At 38.8% G+C, this 19,469-nt stretch overlaps 1 protein-coding gene across 2 annotated transcripts in view; it reads left to right on the top strand.

The window, feature by feature from the left end:
• LOC149200289 (ALBINO3-like protein 2, chloroplastic) overlaps positions 1-19,469 on the top strand; it is a 440,553-nt gene that overhangs the window by 180,803 nt on the left and 240,281 nt on the right. The window contains exon 4 of one of the 2 annotated variants that reach the window (XM_089402652.1): positions 6,885-6,956. The exons of the other annotated variant lie outside the window; for it this stretch is intronic. Within the exon in view, the coding sequence (XP_089258778.1) occupies positions 6,885-6,956 (72 nt within the window). The remainder of the gene's footprint in view (positions 1-6,884; positions 6,957-19,469) is intronic. 2 annotated transcript variants of the gene reach the window in all.

Genomic DNA, 19,469 nt, shown 5'->3' with positions numbered 1-19,469 from the left:
TGTCTTGATCTCTCAGCCCATTCACGACCATCTCGCTGCTCTTCTGTCGACTCCTCCGAGTCTCTCTACTTCCTACCTGGAAGTTCTCAGTTCAACTCCTGCTGAGTCTGTCTACTTCCCGTCTAGAAGTTCTCGGTTCGACTCCTGCTGAGTCTCTCTACTTCCCTTCTAGAAGTTCTTTTCTGGACTCCCTTTGAGTCCCGATTTCCCTCCTGGAAATTCTTTTGCCAACTGTCAAGTTGCTCCTCTACAATCGTTTGTGCAATTGCAACACCGATTTAGATTCCTTGGCTAGAAATCCGCCTCGACAACAACTCCGTCTACCTTGATCTTGCCCTGTTAAGTACTATTCTATTTACAATACCCCACCAGCTTCGCTCCGCGAACTACCCACAACCTCCTATGCCCCAACAACTGAAGGATTGAGCCTCTTGGCTCTGCGCAATCCTGGCACCGACAAAACAGCTCCCTCAGTCAACTGCGTCAGCCCTCCTGGCCTCTGCGTGGCTTTGCGCAAGGCTCTCTCTGCCCTCCTTAGTCTTTGCGCTGGTCTCTCTCTAGCTTAGAATAGCAGTCCCTCTGCGTCAACCGTTCCTCTGTCACTTCTGTAAGGATCAACTACTGTCACTTGGGACAGTTGATTCTGCTGCAAATGCTCTGCGCAACTGATGCCTTCAGAGCTCCTGTGATTTGCAACCATGCTCTGATACCATGTGGAATTTTCTAAGTTTATCCATTAGAAGATTAATCTGTATTCTGCTGGTTTATTTCTTCTACTTGTTTAAATTCGAACAAGTTATTTAATACATATAAATACTGAAATAAACAAATATAGTCACAACATCTACAGATCATCAACTAAAAGAAAACAAACACACAAGTGACACCGTTATTTTTGGACAAATGTCCCTAGAAAAACCCAATGCGGGAAAACGGTGCAATTATTTAGAGGGTTATATTATTATGCAGTCTATTTGAGTACAAATGGGTGCCTAACCGGCTCACTCGACAGAGAATAGTACATGGCAACAATACCTCTATATCCGGAAACAGGTATTCAAAAAACCTGTCCCGCGAAACCCTCTTCGCCACGACTAGAGCTCAGCGCTGGCCCTTTTGGCCTCTGCGTCAGCCTCCTGTTGACTTGCGTCAACCCCTGGCCACTCTGTGTCAGCCCTCTAAGGCACTGCGTATCCTTTGGGACCCTCTGTGTCACTCCAACAACCTTTGCGTGGATGACGTAGTCCCTCTGGCCTCTACGCTATTTCTGCTGGGCTTTGCGTAGCTTGGACTGGTTGGTGCTCTCGCTCTCTCTGCTTCTGCGCTGGTCTCTCAGTATTGTCTCTGCCTTTCTGCCTCGAACTCACTGCCCCTCGCTGTTGATCACTGATTCAACTTTGCTTAGCGACCCTGCTCTAGCAAAATGAATGACTGATCAGTTTGGTGTGTTCTCCAACTGAACCCTCAAGCCTCCTCTTATGCTTTTCTTGTTGGTCTTTCAACGACCGAGATTAAATCTATAATCAACGACTAAGATTAGATTTGGCTTGATCCATGACTTTTGGAACCTTCTAACCTAGTTTTGTATTAATACCCATTAATATTTTATTTTTCCCAAGTTTAGACTTAGGAACTCCATTAAAAATATTAATTATTTTAATATCTCCCAAACCGGGTACATTTTGTCCAAATTGTTTATGGGTCTTGGAGATCTCATGTGCTTTAGCCTCTCCACCAATTTTCAAGGCTAGAGCACTTCCAATGCTACCGCAAATCAGCATCTTAACTAGGGAGGTAGTCACCGCAATGCCATGAAAAAGATTCCTGATTAGGGCAATTTATCTAAGTGGGACTAAGGTGGACTCAAGCTTTCAGCCTCTCCAGGTGCCATCAGGCTTACTTGCTAACCACCAACTCAGGGACCTAGGTGCATATCTGAGGTCAGAGCTCTATGACCAACACCACCCTCCCTACTTTAGGACCTAGAGATCAACACAAAGAGCTGACTAGATGTCCTCCCAAGCAATGCTTCACTCGCAAAGCCTCAACAAAGCTCTTCCAATCTCTTATCAGCAATACAATCAACAATATCTACTAAACCAAGCATGTTATTTTGATATTCAAACTTCTTATTAGGAAGAGCCTTTATTAGTATGTCTGCTACCTATTCATATGTAGAGACTTACTCCAACTTCACGGTCCCATCCTGCACCAAGTTCCTAATGAAGTGGAATTTATTGTTGATATGCTTCATTCTAACATGAAACACGGGGTGTCCAAACATCTTGATACAACTTTGATTGTCACAATTAATCATAGTAGGACCCAGAGACTTCTCGAACAAATCTATCAGAAGCTTCCTTAACCAAACAACCTCCTTTCCTACTTCACATGTAGCCACATATTCTGCCTCAGCACTACTTAAAGCAACTTGATCTTGCTTCATACTCATCCATGAGATCATAACAGCTCCCAGACTAAAACATCCTCTGGTAGTGCTCCTTCCATTCATCTCACTGCCACACCAATTAGAATCTGTGAAGCCAATTAGCTTGACTTCCTTACTATCATACTTCAGGCAGTGATGTATAGTGCCACAAAGATACCTCAATATGTGTTTGGCAACTATCTAGTGATCATGATGAGGATCTAACTGAAACTTACTAAGAATGTTTATTGCAAAACATATATTTGGCCTACTATTTACTAGATACAGTAGGGAGCCCACCAACTGATGATAGGAGGTAGAATCCATGAGACTAGAGTCAGAGCTCCTCAACTTCTTGAGATTGGTGATCATAGGAGTAGTCATCAGCTTGGAATCCATCATCCCAAATTTCTACAATAACTTGATGATGTACTTTCCTTGCCCTAAAATATATCTGCCTAGGTCTCTGCCATACTGCTAGACCCAGGTAATAGTGCATCAGTCCTAGATCCTTCATTTCAAATTCAGTTGCCAACATCTTCTTGCATTCTTGAATTCTTTGCTCCACACCTGTGATGACTAGATCATCCACATATATTAGAATAATGACGGGCTCATTATTCACGACCTTGATGTAGAGGTTTGGATCAACATAACTATTTACGAACCAAATTCTAAGTAGATATGCATCCATTCATGCATACCATGCCCTAGGTGCTTGCTTCAAACTATATAGGGCCTTCTTGAGTCTGCAAACATGAGAGTCCTTGCTATTAACTTAAAAGCCTTCGGGTTGTTCGATATACCCTTCCTCATCAATGGTCCCATTCAGGAATGCGGTCTTCACATCCATTTGATGGATATTCCAACCCATTGTAGTAGCCAATGAAACAAATGATCTGATGGTAGTGTACCTTGCTGTGGGTGCAAAGGTTTCTTCATAATCAACACCTTCCTTTTGAGAGAAACCCCTTGCAACGAATCTAGATTTGTACTTGTTTATACTTCCATCAATAACATGTTTGATCTTATAGTTCCATTTGGAGGCGACAACCAATTTGTCACTAGGTCTAGGTACAATTTCTCAAACCCCATTCGTCATGATGGATTGATATTCTTCCTGCATTGCTTCTTCCAAACCTCTTGATGAGCAACTTCCTTGAATGTAGATGGTTCAGCTTCAATTAACTTTGTCATATGTGCAGTATAAGCAGAGTATCCCTTCGGTCTTTTACTTTCCCTGAAGGTTCCTTTCGCAACTTCATGGCCTTCAACATCTTCCAATGTTGCTTTTAACCAATTTGGCCTTTTCCTTGTGGTTGGGATGATCGTCGATTGAATGGGCTTACTTGGTCCTTCTTCTTCTTCATGATTTATAGTAGGGTTTTCATGATGATCTTCTTCTTCTTCAAATATTGGAACTTCTTCATCATCGGAATCAATAGGAATATCCTTTGATTTCTTGTTGGCTTGATTTTCATCGAATATGACATCCCTTCTTACTTCAATATGTCTTCCTTCCTTAATGTAGATTCTATATGCTTTTGAGGAGAGACTATATCCAACGAATATTCCCTTAATACTTGTAGAGTCCAACTTCTTTCGCTTGTCCTTTGGAACATGGATGTATGCTGGACTTCCAAATATTCAGAGGTGATCCACCCTTGGCTTCTTTCCTGTGAATACTTCTTCGAGTGTTATATTATTAAGACTTCTATGAGGACTTCTATTTTGAATGTACACGACTGTCATTGCTGCTTCTCCCCAAAAGAATTTTGGTTGGTCTTGATCATGGAGCATTGTTCGAATGCCTTCTTTAGTTGACCTATTCTTTCTTTCGACCACTCCATTTTGTTCGGAATAATAGGGAACACTGAGCTCCCTCTTAATTCCTGCTTCCTTATCAATTCCTTAGACGTGTATTCCCAACCATTGTCGGACCTTAGAGTTTTTATCTTTCTTTCTGTTAGGGTTTCCACTTTGGACCTAAACTCTTTGAACTTTTCAAATAAGTCATCTTTTGTTTTGAGATGGTAGAGCCATGTGTTTCTAGAATGGTCGTCAATGAATGTTACATAGTAGAGATGACCTCCAAGTGATTTGTTAGACATGGGCCCACACACATTAGAATGGATGAGGTCTAATATCTATTTAGACCCAGTTTCAATATTTGAAAATGGCTTTCTTGTATGTTTTTCCAAAGAGCATCCCTTGCACACACTGTCATGATCTAACTTCATATTGGGGATGCCATGAACCAATTGACTAAGAGTAGGGATGACCTTATCCTATGCCATAGCTCAATGGGATTGATCTCCATATGAACCAAAGCTTGAGGAGGTGATGTAATAACTCTATAAAGGCTTCGTTCATGAACTCCAATAACCTTAGCTTTATCAATGCTAGAGTCTTTCCCCCAATCCAATACTTTTCCATCATCAAAAGAAACTCTATTCCCTTTATCTTCTAAACAAGAAATAGAAAGCAAATTCTTTTTCAAACCTGGAACATATAGTATGTTGTTGAGGTGCAACTTCGATCCATTTTATAGCTTCAACGATGTTGATCCCAGACCTCTAACAACATAGCTTTTGTTGTCGCCTAATTCCACTTCATGAGAAGATGGCTCCTTTGATAGTGTATGAAGTTGTTTACTTTCTCTTGTCATGTGCCTTGATGCTCCACTATCAATGATCCATGCATTGTCATCACTAAGAGAACAAGGAAGAGCAGCCAAGAACCCTTGAGTTTTGATCTTGTTGAATAAGTAGTAGATGACCTTCTTGATCCAACTTCCAACATTGTTGATACCATTCACATATAGTTTATCAAAGAGGGAGAATCCATGTTCATTCCTTTTGAGCCAACGAAGTGATCTTCAACCTTTCTTGACCTTAGCTCTGATACCATGTTGAGAAATCAATGCAAGTAGATTAGGGTTTGATTCTTCTTACTTGATAATTACTGGTGAGTTATGTTGGCTTCTTTTACTTCTTTGTTGTCTTAATTATCATCAAGCAATTACCATATTATGTGTGTATGAAGATCACAAAAACACAAGACACAAGATGTAGGCACTATGCCAGGGCAAAACCCCCCCGCGAGGGGAAAACCCAGTAAAAAATTCTCTTCCTTCAATAATATTCTTTGAGACTCTTCAACATACACATAGACCAAACCTTCCCTCCACACCAAGTCAGCCCTTCCAGATCTTCGACCCCTTTGCAACAACACTTCCAACCCAGCGACTTCGACTATGCAACAACACTTCCACCCGAACAACTTTGACTATGCAGCAACTTAGGCAGCAATTGGCAGCAACAACACTTGGAAGACTTTGATCTCCCAAACTTGGGCACGAAAGAGAGAGAGAGAGAGTAGCACCAACACTTTGATTTCCTCCTCCTTAGACTTGACCCAACTCTCACTTCCTTTAGAGTTCTTTGTTCCACTTCACAATTTTCGAGCTTCACTAGAGATGTTGAACTTGCTTGAGATGAGATGCTCCAAATGAATTCAATTTCCTTCTTTTTATAGGCTCCAAGTGAGGTTGAATTGGTGCTCCTTAGGCCGACTTGATCTCCTTTAGGCCAACTTGGTGTGGAGGTTACATGAATTATAGTTGACTCAATAATAAACCTTTTTACATGATTCCAAAGCCCAAGAAGGGTCTCTTTAAATGTACAATGACTGTTGACTCAATTATAATCCTAGGAGTCCACAATGGGGACTTTGACTAATATAATGATGACCCAAGCAGAAAATCCATGCTTTAATAAGTCATTGATACAATAATAAAAATTCTTTTCTTTATTCTCTTGTCAAGTACATTACATGATTTCTCAATACATTAATGAGGACTGAACCTAGATACATTTCCAACAATTTAGTCTAAGGGTCTATTTGGGTTACTTGATTCCTAAAATCCATTAGGGAAGCCTCCCTTGTGGGGATTGTATCCAACCATAGAAACGAGGGGAGTAGTTGCTGAGTTGACAATGGTAACTCTCCTATTATTGCTCTCAATCTAGATTGCTTCGTGAGACTTTGCACTAGGGTGCCAGATTTTGCAATCTCATATTAGATTTTACGAATTTGAAATTGAAAGCATCAATTTGATACCTGAATGATCATATGATCTAAGTAATAAGTACTGGTTGAACTTCAAATATGTGTTTCTTCTTAAGCTGTTTAATGGTTTGATTTATGTATCTTCTATATGTTTTTAGTTTACTGTTGAGTATCTCATCTTGTTGTTTAGTCACATTGTTGAAATTTAGATATTCGGTTTTTGTCAAGTAATTTAATATTTTATTTCTTATGAACATTTTATCTATTTGGAAATATTTGTCTTGATTCACTGTAGGTTAGTGTGGTGGTAGTGTGCTATTATTATATTTGATTGTAATATTTTAACATACCTTTATCTTTTCTTTTAATTTCTTGGGTTTTGTAGGCTCCTTGTTTTATTTTATGGATGATGGCTATCCGAAGGATGTGTCTGGAAGATCACCCTGGGTTTGACTGTGTAAGGTCTCTCAATTGCGTTTGTCTATGAGAAAGCAGTATCATTGTATAATTTGGCATTTATTTGGAATAGAGTATTTGCATTAGTTCTGGCTTCTTATATATGGTAACAGTAGTAAGGAAAGTAATGAATGAGTTTGTGAGGATTATAGCATTCACATGCAACTTTCAGTTCACTATTTTTGAAGTTATAACTTCTAGTTGATATGTTAGCGTTATGGTAATACTTAATCTCAGCAATCTTCTTTTTTCTATTTATAATTCAATCTATATTGAACAGTGAAAGAAGCAGCAGATTTGTCTACTTATAATGTACCTAGTTATTTCCTCTGACACCTGATGTTAGATTTGGTTAGGATGATGTGCCAGTTCCCAATTATAATGATATGCGTTTCAATATGGTCAAGAAAAAAGGGAGAAAATAAAGTTTACTGTTAGGAAAAAAGTGCAGAACTGCATTTGTAATTAGTGGTATACGAATGTATAATTGGAGGTCAAGTTTCTTTAGCGTGGGAGATGATAAAGATACAGTAATAGTTCAAGTCATCTAAACGATATGATTAGGTATTTAATGAATTCAATAGAAATTGTAGGTTACATTCCATAACCATATTTATGTCATTTTTTGAATGGAAAATTTAAAATCCCACCAAATCATCAGGCTATGGTCTTGCAAATTTGTTGACTTTGAGAGAATCAGAAACATGTTGGTTGTACTATCGATGAAATTAATAAAACCTATGTTGAAGAATGTAACTAGTGTTGGTCTTCATAATTGTATTTGTGTCACAATGTAATGTATTTGTCAAATGAAAGAAAAATAAATTTTATTGTAAAAGAAGCTGACTTATTAAAGCATGGGTTTCATGCTTGGGTCAATGGTTAATAGGTCAAAGCCTCCATTGCAGGCTTCTAGGGTTTGTGTCAAGAGTCCTTGTCCTTCTCATAATTTAATAGACCCTTCTTGGGCTTCTTGAGTCAAGAAAGAAGTTTATTTTTGTGTCAAATAGGGCATTTAAGCCTCCTCCACGAATTTGGCCTCATCAAGGGAATTCGACCTGATAGATTCACTATATAATGGCAGCAACTCGAACTCATTTGGAGACAGATTCAATAAGTTCGATTTGCAGTAGATGGAAGCAGTGAAAGGGTGCGAAATTCAAGAAAGGAGGAGAAAAAACCTAGCGAAGGAAAAATAATACTTTGACAAGAAAGAAGTCGTCAAATTTCTCTCTCTGTCTAACGCGTGTGAAGGAGATGAAGCTGCAGGAGGGCCGAAGTTGTAGATCTGAAGTTAGGCCAAAATTTTGGAGTAGCTAAGCCGGAATTTTGGAGAAGTTGGGTCGAAATTCTGGAATATTTGGGTCGAAAGTCTATCTATGATGCAATGTTGAAGTAGTATTGTTGCAGTGGATCTTTGAAGTCTGGAAGGACAATTTGAGCACTGACTTGGTGGAGTGAGAAGAGTCTTTTGTTAGGTCTAAGGTCTTGGTCTATCTCAATTTGATTAGTGGAAGAGTTGGAATGGGTTTTCCCCTAGAGAGGGGTTTTAGCTTTGGCTGAGTGCCTACATCTGGTGTCATTGATCTTCATGTTTCGATTTGATGATTTCTTGATGAAACAAAGATAAAAGAAGAACATAAAGTGAAGATAATAAGACTACAAGAGTATCACAAGTAATTATCAACATAAGAGAATCTTTCTGCCTTTTTGATTTTATAACAACCTAGTTGTCAATGTTAGTGCATATTCTAAAGATTTGATCATCTAGACATTGGAGAGTACAATGCATTTCAGTAAAACATAGTCAAAGGCACCTTAAGGATAAATATTCTTCGTGTCAATTTCCTTTCGGGTGGAAAAATTGAAGGCCGGGTTTTGAGCATATCATAGATGTTATGACCTAGGTTATAGTAAATAGAAACATCTTAATAATTAATGCACATTTGGGTTCAGTATTATTAATGAGGTCTTTAGAAAAGGAAAATGGCACCGCATAGGGTTAAGGAGGTTTGTCACATTTGGATAATAACCTCAACATTGACAAGCCCTTGTTGGGGGCAAGGTACCATGGCTTCATGTGTGGATAAAAATCCCTGTGTAGGGGACATTTCGGATTTGCATACGTCGTCTACAAGGGTTTATAAAGTTAAGTAATGTGACAAATACCCTTATTGGCCTCAATTCATCAATTTTTCATTTTATCTTTTATGGACGAGCATTTCTTGCACATTCTAGGTCTTTGGGTATGATAAAAGGAGAGCAATGTCCTTGTTTGTTGGTAGATTATAACTATAAAAAATAATTTGTCCTTTAGTGGAAACTTTAACAAAATTATGATATTAGAGTATGCCGAGCCCCCTACCCGATATTGGTGCGATGACTTTCATTTTAGTCTCAGTAATGTGTTATCTAGAGATATTAATATCTATGTCACTACATATGTTATATGTATGGCCAATGTAATGCTGGTTCAGGTAGTAAGGACTCAGGTGGTTAAATCATCAAATATTTTAGGAGTGCTATAAATATAACACTTATGGTCATTTATGAGGTATGAGATACGTATTTTTCAAGATGATTAGTAAGTTGTATAATTATATTCTTTGTTCACTGGTGTTGACAAAATGTCATTGAGGATCCAAACATTGGGACATTGGTATAATTGGCAAAATAATCAGCAAACATTGACAAATTTGTGAAAGCATTAAAAATACAAATTAGTTTCATTTTTTCCAATTAGTATTAAGAACAAATCGAGAGAAACATCAAATAAGTGCATTGGTGCATAAATATGGAAAAAACACTAATATATGTGATGTAATGGATTCCTAATCATAAATGATACATCAAAGTTGATATGGAATCCTAATAGTTGTCCATTGAAGATCAATAATTACAAAATTATGTCATATTTGTAATAAATGTATCTCATCATCATGAGTCATATATTTTGACTAATCTAGTAGCTAGCTATTGATTTGCTCTACCTGTTTTATTGCCAAAGGTAATGGCTTATCTGCTTATAGGATAAGGCCTATGGCAAGAGTTTGATGACCATTGGTAATTGTTTGACTTTGTGTATAATATGGCATTGAGGCTGACACATTGGCCTCCTCACTCTTAGTCTCCTAGTCTCTTAGTCTCACATTAGCAAAAGCCTGAGGAAAGGAAGCAAGGGGCAGTTGGAGAGTAGCAGTGAGGCTGCTCCAATTGTTTGTATATTTCCTTTGATGGGCCATTATCCTTGGTATGGGAGCCCAAGTTCTTAATAGAACAAGTTTGTTGGTTTTTCCTGTTTGTGGGTTTTCTAGGGTATATTGTATGTCCAATGTGTAATGATGAAATCTGTGTGTTTCCGCTCTGCGTTTTTTGTTATGAACCTAGCTGTGCATAAATTAATAAATCATGTAAGGGTTTGTTTGAGATTTACTACCAAGTGATAGGTTCAAGGAATCTTAACAAGGTATCAAAGCAATGATACTTTATGCACAAAGAAAATCGAATTGGGCTGTGTGATTTCTAGTTTGCTGTTCGTGAGGGCGTGGTCACTGAGTGAAGCCGTTGAACATAAGAAGCAATTGTTGTTTTCAGTAGAAGAATACGTTGGGGCTGAGCATATTTAGGTCAGGAACAACCGGGCAGAGCTCGTGAAAAAAAAATCAACAGGCACACCAATAATAGTAGAGACTGACCAAAAAAGAAACTATTGGGGGGCTGTGAGAGAAGCCGAGGGCGCATAAAGGCGGTGGCACAACTGAATGATAACACTGACAATTGCTTTGTAAGTGATATAACCGACTATGAGATAGGGTTTGGGCTACAACAGAAATCAATGGCGACCACTGCTCAAGGCTCGCGCATAAGAAATACTTCGTGAGATTTGACAAATAAGTAGCCAAAGGGCTGCACAACAACAGGAAGGATGTAGGCAAGGCTAAGGTGATTGACCACTAATCGACAAAGAATTGGGTTGAGGTGACAAAGGTGGCGATAATCAAGTTGCCAACCACCAGAGCTAGTGCCATTAGGGCCATAGTCGTAAGTCCATAATTTCCAGTCATCACACGACTACACAACTGCCACTGATTGAGCACCGAAACAAAAACAATATTCCTTTGATGCTGGAAAAATTGGTTACGGGAGAAGGTCATGCCAATAGCCCAAGTCGTTAGTTTTTTGATATTGTGGTAGCATCAAATACGTGTTCTAGTCTCTAAGGTGTTAGAAAGGCTAAGGAACATGAGGTCTCCAATACCCATAAATGGTTTCGTGAGATATGACTCTAAAACACCTTAATTAAATTAAATGACTGGATAATCAAAATTTCCTAAGTCTAATTGAGGAACACTAGTTAATTAAAGTGAATTAATTAAGGAAATCAACTTTTGTCCGGAGACTTCTCAAAAGTAATTTGATGGGGTGTAAGATGATCTAAGCCATCAATCACGATTAGATATCGGCTATTGGTGCTCTAGTGAGAATTATAAGAGCACATGAATGGGGCTTGGAGAAGACACGTCGAATGAGAAAGGGAGCAAGACAATGCAAATTCACTGGCAGGGAGAAGTTCGAGCAAGCAGAGCATCAGTGAGAGGGTTAAAAAAAAAATGGAGAGAGATTTCCAGAGGATATTTTCCATAGATTTCTAGAGTCAAAGGGAAGGTCGATTTCTCCAGAAGGAAGGCCATACTAGTGGGTGTGAGTTCTCTAGTGTGCAAATCTAGGCAACATATTGTATTTCTAGTTACTAGGAATCAATTATGGAGGATAGAGTGAGATGGCTAGTGCCAGTGCAAGATCACCAAAAGCAATGCAGGATCCACAGATCTCAGTTTTCGGGAAGTGCATATTTCCTGCAGCAACGTCTTTTGTGTGCATTTACTGGATGAGGTCGAGTTTGATTTTGCAAGGGAAACAAAGGGTTCCAGGGCAATCTGCTAATTGGAGTGGTGGAGAAAATATTCTGGAGCTTTACCAGTGTTTGACAAGCAAATCTATGTACTCTCTAATTTGCTAAAGATAATAAAGTATAAACCCTAATTTGCTACACCAGTTTTGCCTTCGAGGTTTTTCCGGGGATGTTAGTCCAAATCATTCATGTCATTTTATGTTTGTGCTTTTGTTTCTTAGTTATTGATTTATTTTTCCGATTGCAGTAGTGAGCTATTCATTATTTTCCATTAATTAAATAACAAAAGACAAATAAACTGCATTAGTGAGAAGAATAGTTTCCGGTTTATTGCAATCGTAGATTTTTCACATGGCACCAGATCTGAAGCTCAGAGGCGAAAGGAAGTGAGATCATGCAATTTCAGATGGACATTTGAGGCATAGGATTCAAATCTCTGTTGAATTTTTGAGCAACTAGGGAGAAATTTCCCTAGAGATCACTTTATGTGGTTAACCCCTTTCACCCTTAAAACAAATTATTTCTCGAGAACAAATTATTTTGCATAAGAGCAAAAGTTATTTCAAAAATATTTTATAAAGCAATTAGACATGTGCAAAATAAAATCACTTAAGTGATTCAATTAGACGTGCAAAATAAAATCACCTAAGTTATCTAATTTGAATGGATCACTCTAGTAGCTTCCAAAACACTTAATTCGAGGAAGGGATTTTGCCTCAAATATTTCTATATATTGAAGAGAAGCCTTCATTTGCAACACATCGAGTTCTCTCTCTCTCTCTCACTTTGGTGATCTAGCTCTTGCATTGATGATGAAGCCCTCGCATCAATAATTTCTCTCTTATTATCAGTAACACATCTATTGCAGATTTGTAGATCTCTTATTGTCAATAGAAAATCTCTTATTAATAGTAGCAGATCTCTTATTATCAGTAGCAAATCTCTTACTATCAGTATCATATTTATTGCAAATTTGCAGGTCTCTTATCATCATTGGCAAATCTCTTATTATCAATGGTTGATTTATTTCAGATTTGCAAATCTCTTATCATCATTGGCAAATCTCTTATTATCAGTAGCAGATCTCTCACTATTAAAGCATATCTCTTATTATTAGTAGCAGATCTATTGCAAATTTGCAGATCTCTTATTATCTGGTAGATCTATTGTTTGGAAGATCTATTATTTGGCAGATCTATCGTTTGGCAGATCTATTGACAGATCTCAGAACTCTCATTCAACTCTCGCACCAGTGGTTTCTTCTTTTATTATTTGCTGCTGTTAATGCTCTCGCTTCAGAGAAGTATTAGTGCAATTGGTATTGCTCTCACACCAGAAGTATTTATCTCTTGTATGGATCTTTCTCCAGAGATATTCTATTCTTGGTATTGCTTTCGCACCAGAATTTGATTGTTGGTATATTGCCCTCACTTCAGTAGCATTATGATCTTGCATTTGGAGAATATTTCTCTCAATATTTAGCTTTCGTACTTGTGCACTTTGTTCACGCACCTGTGTCTATTGCTCTTGTTTTGGAAGTCTTTGGAGGCTTGTGGTGGTATTTTGAAGTTGTCATATTAAAAAGAGTTGTTACTATTGTTATTTGTATAAGGGGTTTTGTACTCTGATTATGTATCTCTACTGAATATTTGAAGACAATCTAATAGAAGAGCATTTTAAAAAAGGTTTTCCCCCATAGTGGGATTTTTCCCTGGTCTTGGACCAAATCTTGTGTCTTGCTGTTCATTGTCTGTTTTCAATGGCTTATGATCTTAGAAATTAAATTTTAAATTTACAAAATTTAACAATTTGCGCAGGCCAATCCAGGGTTTGATTTGCACAGGAGCAAAAAATCGATTTTTCAGATCTAGGAGGAAAAATTTGATTTTTCTTCAGATCTGTGGCAATAGGCAGTGGCATTGTTGGAAAGTATTTCTGGTGAGCAGATAAGGTAGTTCGTAGAGTAGATGTGGGCGCAGAAGATTTGCAACTGCAGATCTGTGCACGAAAGGAAGAGAAAAGAACACGAGGAGTTTCTTAGAGGGTTTCTTGAGTTTCTATCCAGGGAAAGGAGATAAAAATTCTAATAGCAGAAGGCCATTCAGACTAGCCAGTCCAACCAATGCAAGTGCTAGGGTCAGTAGTGCAAGCTACCCGAAAGGAAATTGCATGCAGGGCGAGTTCCAGGAAGGTCACCGAAGGTTAGTGCATGAATAGATCTGCCAATATAGGATCAAATTTGCACATTCCAAGAGGAGTGCGAGTAGTAGAGGAGGCTAAATCTAGTTGTCGGAAGGAGAAAGGGAGTTCTAGGTCTTGACCTCCAACATATTCAAGTTTTGCAGAGATGGCCACAACAGGATTTAGGGATTACGACAGACTTGATGAAGCCTCTAACTTTGGCGTATGGAAGGCTAGAATGTAATTCCCATTAGATGAGCGTGGTCTGAAGGAGTTCGTGACGAATGTCATGGTAGGGCTAGCAGATCCACAATAGTTGGCTACGTTCAAAAAAGAAATGGTCAAAGCAAAGAGAATGGTTCTAGGTGGGGTTCAAGATCACATAGTCTCACATATTGCAAATGAGAATACGACAAAGGACATGTGGGATGCCATCATAAAGCTGTATGAGAATCCATCAAAGAATCGGAAAATGATTCTCAAGGAAAAGCTCAGGACCACCGAAAGCAGAAGGAGAAAGCATTACATCCTATCTCACTAGAATTTAGACAGTCAAAGATGAACTTGTGGCAGTGGGAGAGAAACAACACGATAGTGAGCTACTACCAACACCTCTGAATGGTTTCACCAAGGAGTGACATACTTTCGTCCAAATTATTTCTGGACGAGATACACTACCTGGATGGGATCGTTTGTGGAGCGACTTCACTTAGGAAGAGCTGAGACTCAATCTTGCAAAGGGTACTATCAACAACGACAATGAGGGTCCGAAAGAGGAAGGGGATGAGGAGAATGTAGTCCTTGCAAGTAAGGGAAAGGTGAACAAGGGTCCCAGTTAGGGACAAGGCCCAATGGGAGGAGAAAGGTTTGTCACTAAGTCTCCTAGTGTCCTAAAAGGAAGAAAGATAAGAAGTAGGAGCAAACAACTACTGCGGTAAAGATCGATGAGTTGACCGCTAGATTGGAGGAGTTTGCACTAATAGTAGCAATACCTCCAGGTGGAGGAGGGGCTTGATACCTTAGCGTGTCAAGATGGGTAGGGTACAATGCAGGTGCAACAAGGAGAACAGTTAGATTAGTTCTAGTTGTTGCAGCAGGACCATCACCTTTGCGATAGGGGCCCACATCATTATAGTAGTAGGTTCAATGTCAGGAGAGCTAGTTGTAGGTAGTTCTTGAGAGGCTGTGCAAAGCGAGTTACAGTGGCACAGGCAATGCAAATTGCTCAATTGCAGGGTGTAGATGCAGTTCCAGCCAGAGTGATTTCCCACTAGGAGATTGAGACTCAGAGGGAGTTTAGCTTCAGAGTGAGCAACCCTATGGAAGCTTAAAGCTTCAGGTTCTGAGGAGATCAGATTCACTATTACAGTGGTTGCAGCAACAATGCAGGATTAGCGAAAAAGTAGTAGCAACAACAATGTGAGGTAGATCAGAGTGTGCGTAGTAGTTGATGGAAAATGTTTTCCAGTTTATTTCTTCACAGTGATTTCCAGTGACAGGGAGTCAGATTATCATGAGATGTGAAGAAAGGAGGTGTAACAGATTTCAGACATCAACAACATGGTCAGTCTAGTTATAGGTGGTAAAGGAGAGATGTTAGGAAGAGAGCACCTTCCTCACAAATAGGGAGTGTTAGTTTTTGGATATTGTGGTAGCATCAAACAAATGTTCTAGTCTCCAGGGTGTCACAGAGGCTAAGGAACATGGGATCTCTAATACCCAGAAATGGTTTTGTGAGATATGACTCTGAAACACCTTAATTACATTAATTGACTGGATAATTAAGATTTCCTAAGTCTAACTTAGGAAAACTGGTTAATTAAAGTGTATTAATTAAAGAAATCAACTCTTTCTCTAAAGACTTCTCACAAGTAATTTAACAGAGTCTCAGACGATCTAAGCCATCAATTACGATTGGATCTCTATTGTTGGTGCTCTAGCGAGAGAATTATAAGAGCAAGTCGATGGGGCTTGGAGAAGACACATTGAATTTGCAAGGGAGCAAGACAGTGTGAATTTCCTAGCAAGGAAGAGTTTGAGTCATCAGAGCATCGGTGAGAGGGTTCAACAAAAATTGGAGGGAGATCTCTAGGGGAGATTTTCCACAAATTTCCAGAGTCAGAGGGAAGGCTGTACTAGTGGGTGCAAGCTGTCGAGTGCGCAAATCTGGGCAGTAGATCGTATTTCCAGTTGCTGGGAATCAGTTCCAATGGATAGAGCGACTTGCCTAGTGCAAGTGTAGGATCACCAAAAGCAGTGCAGGATCAATAGATCTTAGTTTATGGAAAGTGCGTCTTTCTTGCAACAACGTTTTTTGTGTGCATTCGCTGGAGGAGGCCAAGTTTGATTTTGCAAAGGAAACAAAGCGTTTCCAAGTCAATTTGCCAGTTCGAGTGGTGGAAGAAATTTTCCAAAGCTTTGCCATTATTTGGAAAGCAAATATATGTATTCTCTAATTCACTGAAGATAATAAAATATAAACCTTCACTGCTACATTAGTTCTCCCTTTGGGGTTTTTCTAGAGATGTTAGTCCGAATCATTGGTGTCATTTTATGTGCCTGCTTCTATTTCTTAATTCTTGATTTATTTTTCTGCAACACTATTTTAATTGTGAAGATTTGCTAGCTGCACTATGTAAGATTGTAGTCGGTTGTAGAACGGAGACAATCGTTTGACTGTGGATGACCATTCCCAAGGATCAATCCAGTCATAATGTATCTTCAATCTGCCTGATTTTTGGTGGTTGCGACATTTTGCTGAGGAATGATTGGGCTTGCCACAATGGCAACATGGATGGAGATCAAAACACTGATCTTCCAAATGACCGGCTCTTTGACAATGAGAGCATTTCGGTTGAACATGAACTTCAGGTTGCATGCAATTTCGTTTGTCTACAACTTTCTCAGAACCTGCTGAGGTGAGTGGTTCAAGAAATCCTGCACTCACAAACTTAACTGGCTTGGAATAATCTGGGATTTGTAAGTTGGTGTCATCAGGGACATATCCTAAGCCTCGTCGATTCTTGTTATTTTTAATCTCTTCCCAGGGCTTGATGATGGGTTTGGAAGAAATTTGAATTTGATCATGAACAACTTCGACACTTGAAGTTGTTTGGATGAGTGATTTGGAATCAACATCTTTATCTTCATTTGCATGGTTGAATGACTTGGAAGAAGCACTCTTCTGTTGCAGCTCATCTCTTTGTAGTTGCGATTCTAGTTGAAGAAACTCAATGGTTTCATGTGTTTGTTGTAGATGCCGTGAAAGATCAGCAAGAGTTTCTTTGCTGACGTGCACCATGTCTTCATCACTGGAGATGATCAAACTGTGAAGAATGTTTAACAACTGAATATGCTGCGCCATCTGAACTTGCTCACTTGAAGTCAGGCTCTCTTGTCGTAGATGTCGTGCTTTGAACTGTTTCACTTTACTTGAATGACAGGCTCGCTTGCTATGGGACTTGACTGGCACGCTCGCTTGATTTGTTGATCTCAACTTGCTTGATTGGTGTTAGAGTTGAACTTGTTTTGGTTGTTGTGATGGTTGTGTCAAGGAGTTAAAACTCATGGACAGGGTGTCGAACACTGTCGAAAATGCACCCAAAAAGCTTACAATGATTTCAATGATTCACTACAATGACTCAATTCAAGACGTGGGTGTCGGTTTCAACCGAGAATGCACCCTTACAATTCAATGTGATTTGAGTTTGATTACAAGTTCAACAATGTTGATGTAGACTGTGCTCTGAAACGTTGAAATTTATAGATTCATTAACTTGATTGTAGACTTTGCTTTGAAACGCTGGAGTTTGCAGTTTCATGAACTTGATTGCATTTGAGTGAAATTGTTTGTTGAGGTAGAATGCCGATGTTGAAAACTTTGATTATTTGTTGTAGTGATGCAAATGCATGTGTTGAGCTTAATTATCCTTCCTTGTAGCTATTTTGTTACAGGTGTTGTGCTTGCTTGCTTTGAACTGTATGTGTGTTAAATGAGATCATTTATGTGTCAAAACTAGACACAAATAGAAATCAAAAACATGAAGCCATAAAACACATCCGCCATCAAACACACATAGTGTACCTTAGATCCCCTTATTCAATTTCGGGCGGATCTAGGACACATCAACACCAAAAAAATGATATCTTTATTGATCACTGAGTACATCTAAAGCAATGATAATTCCAAGCTGACAACCCTTTGAAACAACTCGCCTTCAAAATCTAAATGGATAGTGACACGATCCCTCTCAAAGTAAAACAATACTTTGAATTACAAAAAAGAATTTCTCTCAAAAAATTCCACTTATCACTTTATCTCTCTAAAAAAATTTGCACCTCATTTCTCCCTTACAAATAATTGATTTTATCCGCTCCTTATCTCTCCATAAAATCACTCATTTAAATAATATACATTATTTCCCCACTACAAAAGTTTCACTTTGATACCTCTCTTCAATTAAAGTTTTTTTTTTTTATGGATTTTATAAAATCACTTTATGAAAAAGTGAATTTACGTTTCACATGCAAATATAAAAATTATAAACCACACCCCATGATATGCTTATGTATGTAAATGATTGAGAGGTCAATTATGCACGCTAAAAAGAATTCGTTTACCTTCTTAGAAAGGAGCATTGAGCTTATGTATTGAACGCTCCACTCCCACTCACACCAAATGGAACTTTGCGATTGATCATGTGTTTAATGCTGGCTCCTCCATGTTGAATACTTTCACCACAACAAATTTAACGCATATTTTCATGAACCTTCCACAGACCTTCAGGCAAAACTCTTCAGCAGGGCTTCTTTTCCACGCAGGTTCTACAAGCTGTTTTATTTCTGACCGCTGATGCTCGAAATTTCAATTCGAAGCAGCTTGGGACATAAAAAGAATTAACAGTTGTTTCCACAACAGGCTACCGCTCTGCCCGCGCAGGTTCTATAGTCCACGTAGATCCTTTAAAGTTGCTTCCTTGCTTAGAAGTCACATGTCGACGGTGGTTCTGCTTCCATTCTAGCACATTATGGTGCCATTAAATATTTTTTAAAAACTCTTTCAAATGCGTAATTGGAGAATATGTGACTTCTTTTCCGATGATTCTAAAACCGGTCTTTTGGCAGACACATAAATGGATTTCGACAATACTTGAATAGAATTCAAGGGCCAAAAATATTGCACACCACAATAGCTTTCTGGACAGATAATCTAATGCAATGATAACTGTGGATTTAGATACGCCAGAGGGTTGTTCGAGGGTCTTATTCTGACTTTACAAAGGGAAGTACCTGGAAATGTTGTTATGTTTGGTGTGTACGGGGGTGTGTTCGAAGGCCTGCTTGAATAACACTCTTAACAACATCAATTGAGAATACAAATAACCAGAAATCGACACTAGGAATCGACCAACTGTAAGCCAC

This window comes from Pinus tabuliformis, chromosome 2_1, assembly GCF_031772625.1.
Source record: "Pinus tabuliformis cultivar Carrire ecotype Pingquan chromosome 2_1, CPIR1, whole genome shotgun sequence".
Taxonomy (NCBI): domain Eukaryota; kingdom Viridiplantae; phylum Streptophyta; class Pinopsida; order Pinales; family Pinaceae; genus Pinus; species Pinus tabuliformis.
Note: the sequence above shows the minus strand (reverse complement) of the source record. Positions and strands in the feature narration are given on the sequence as shown.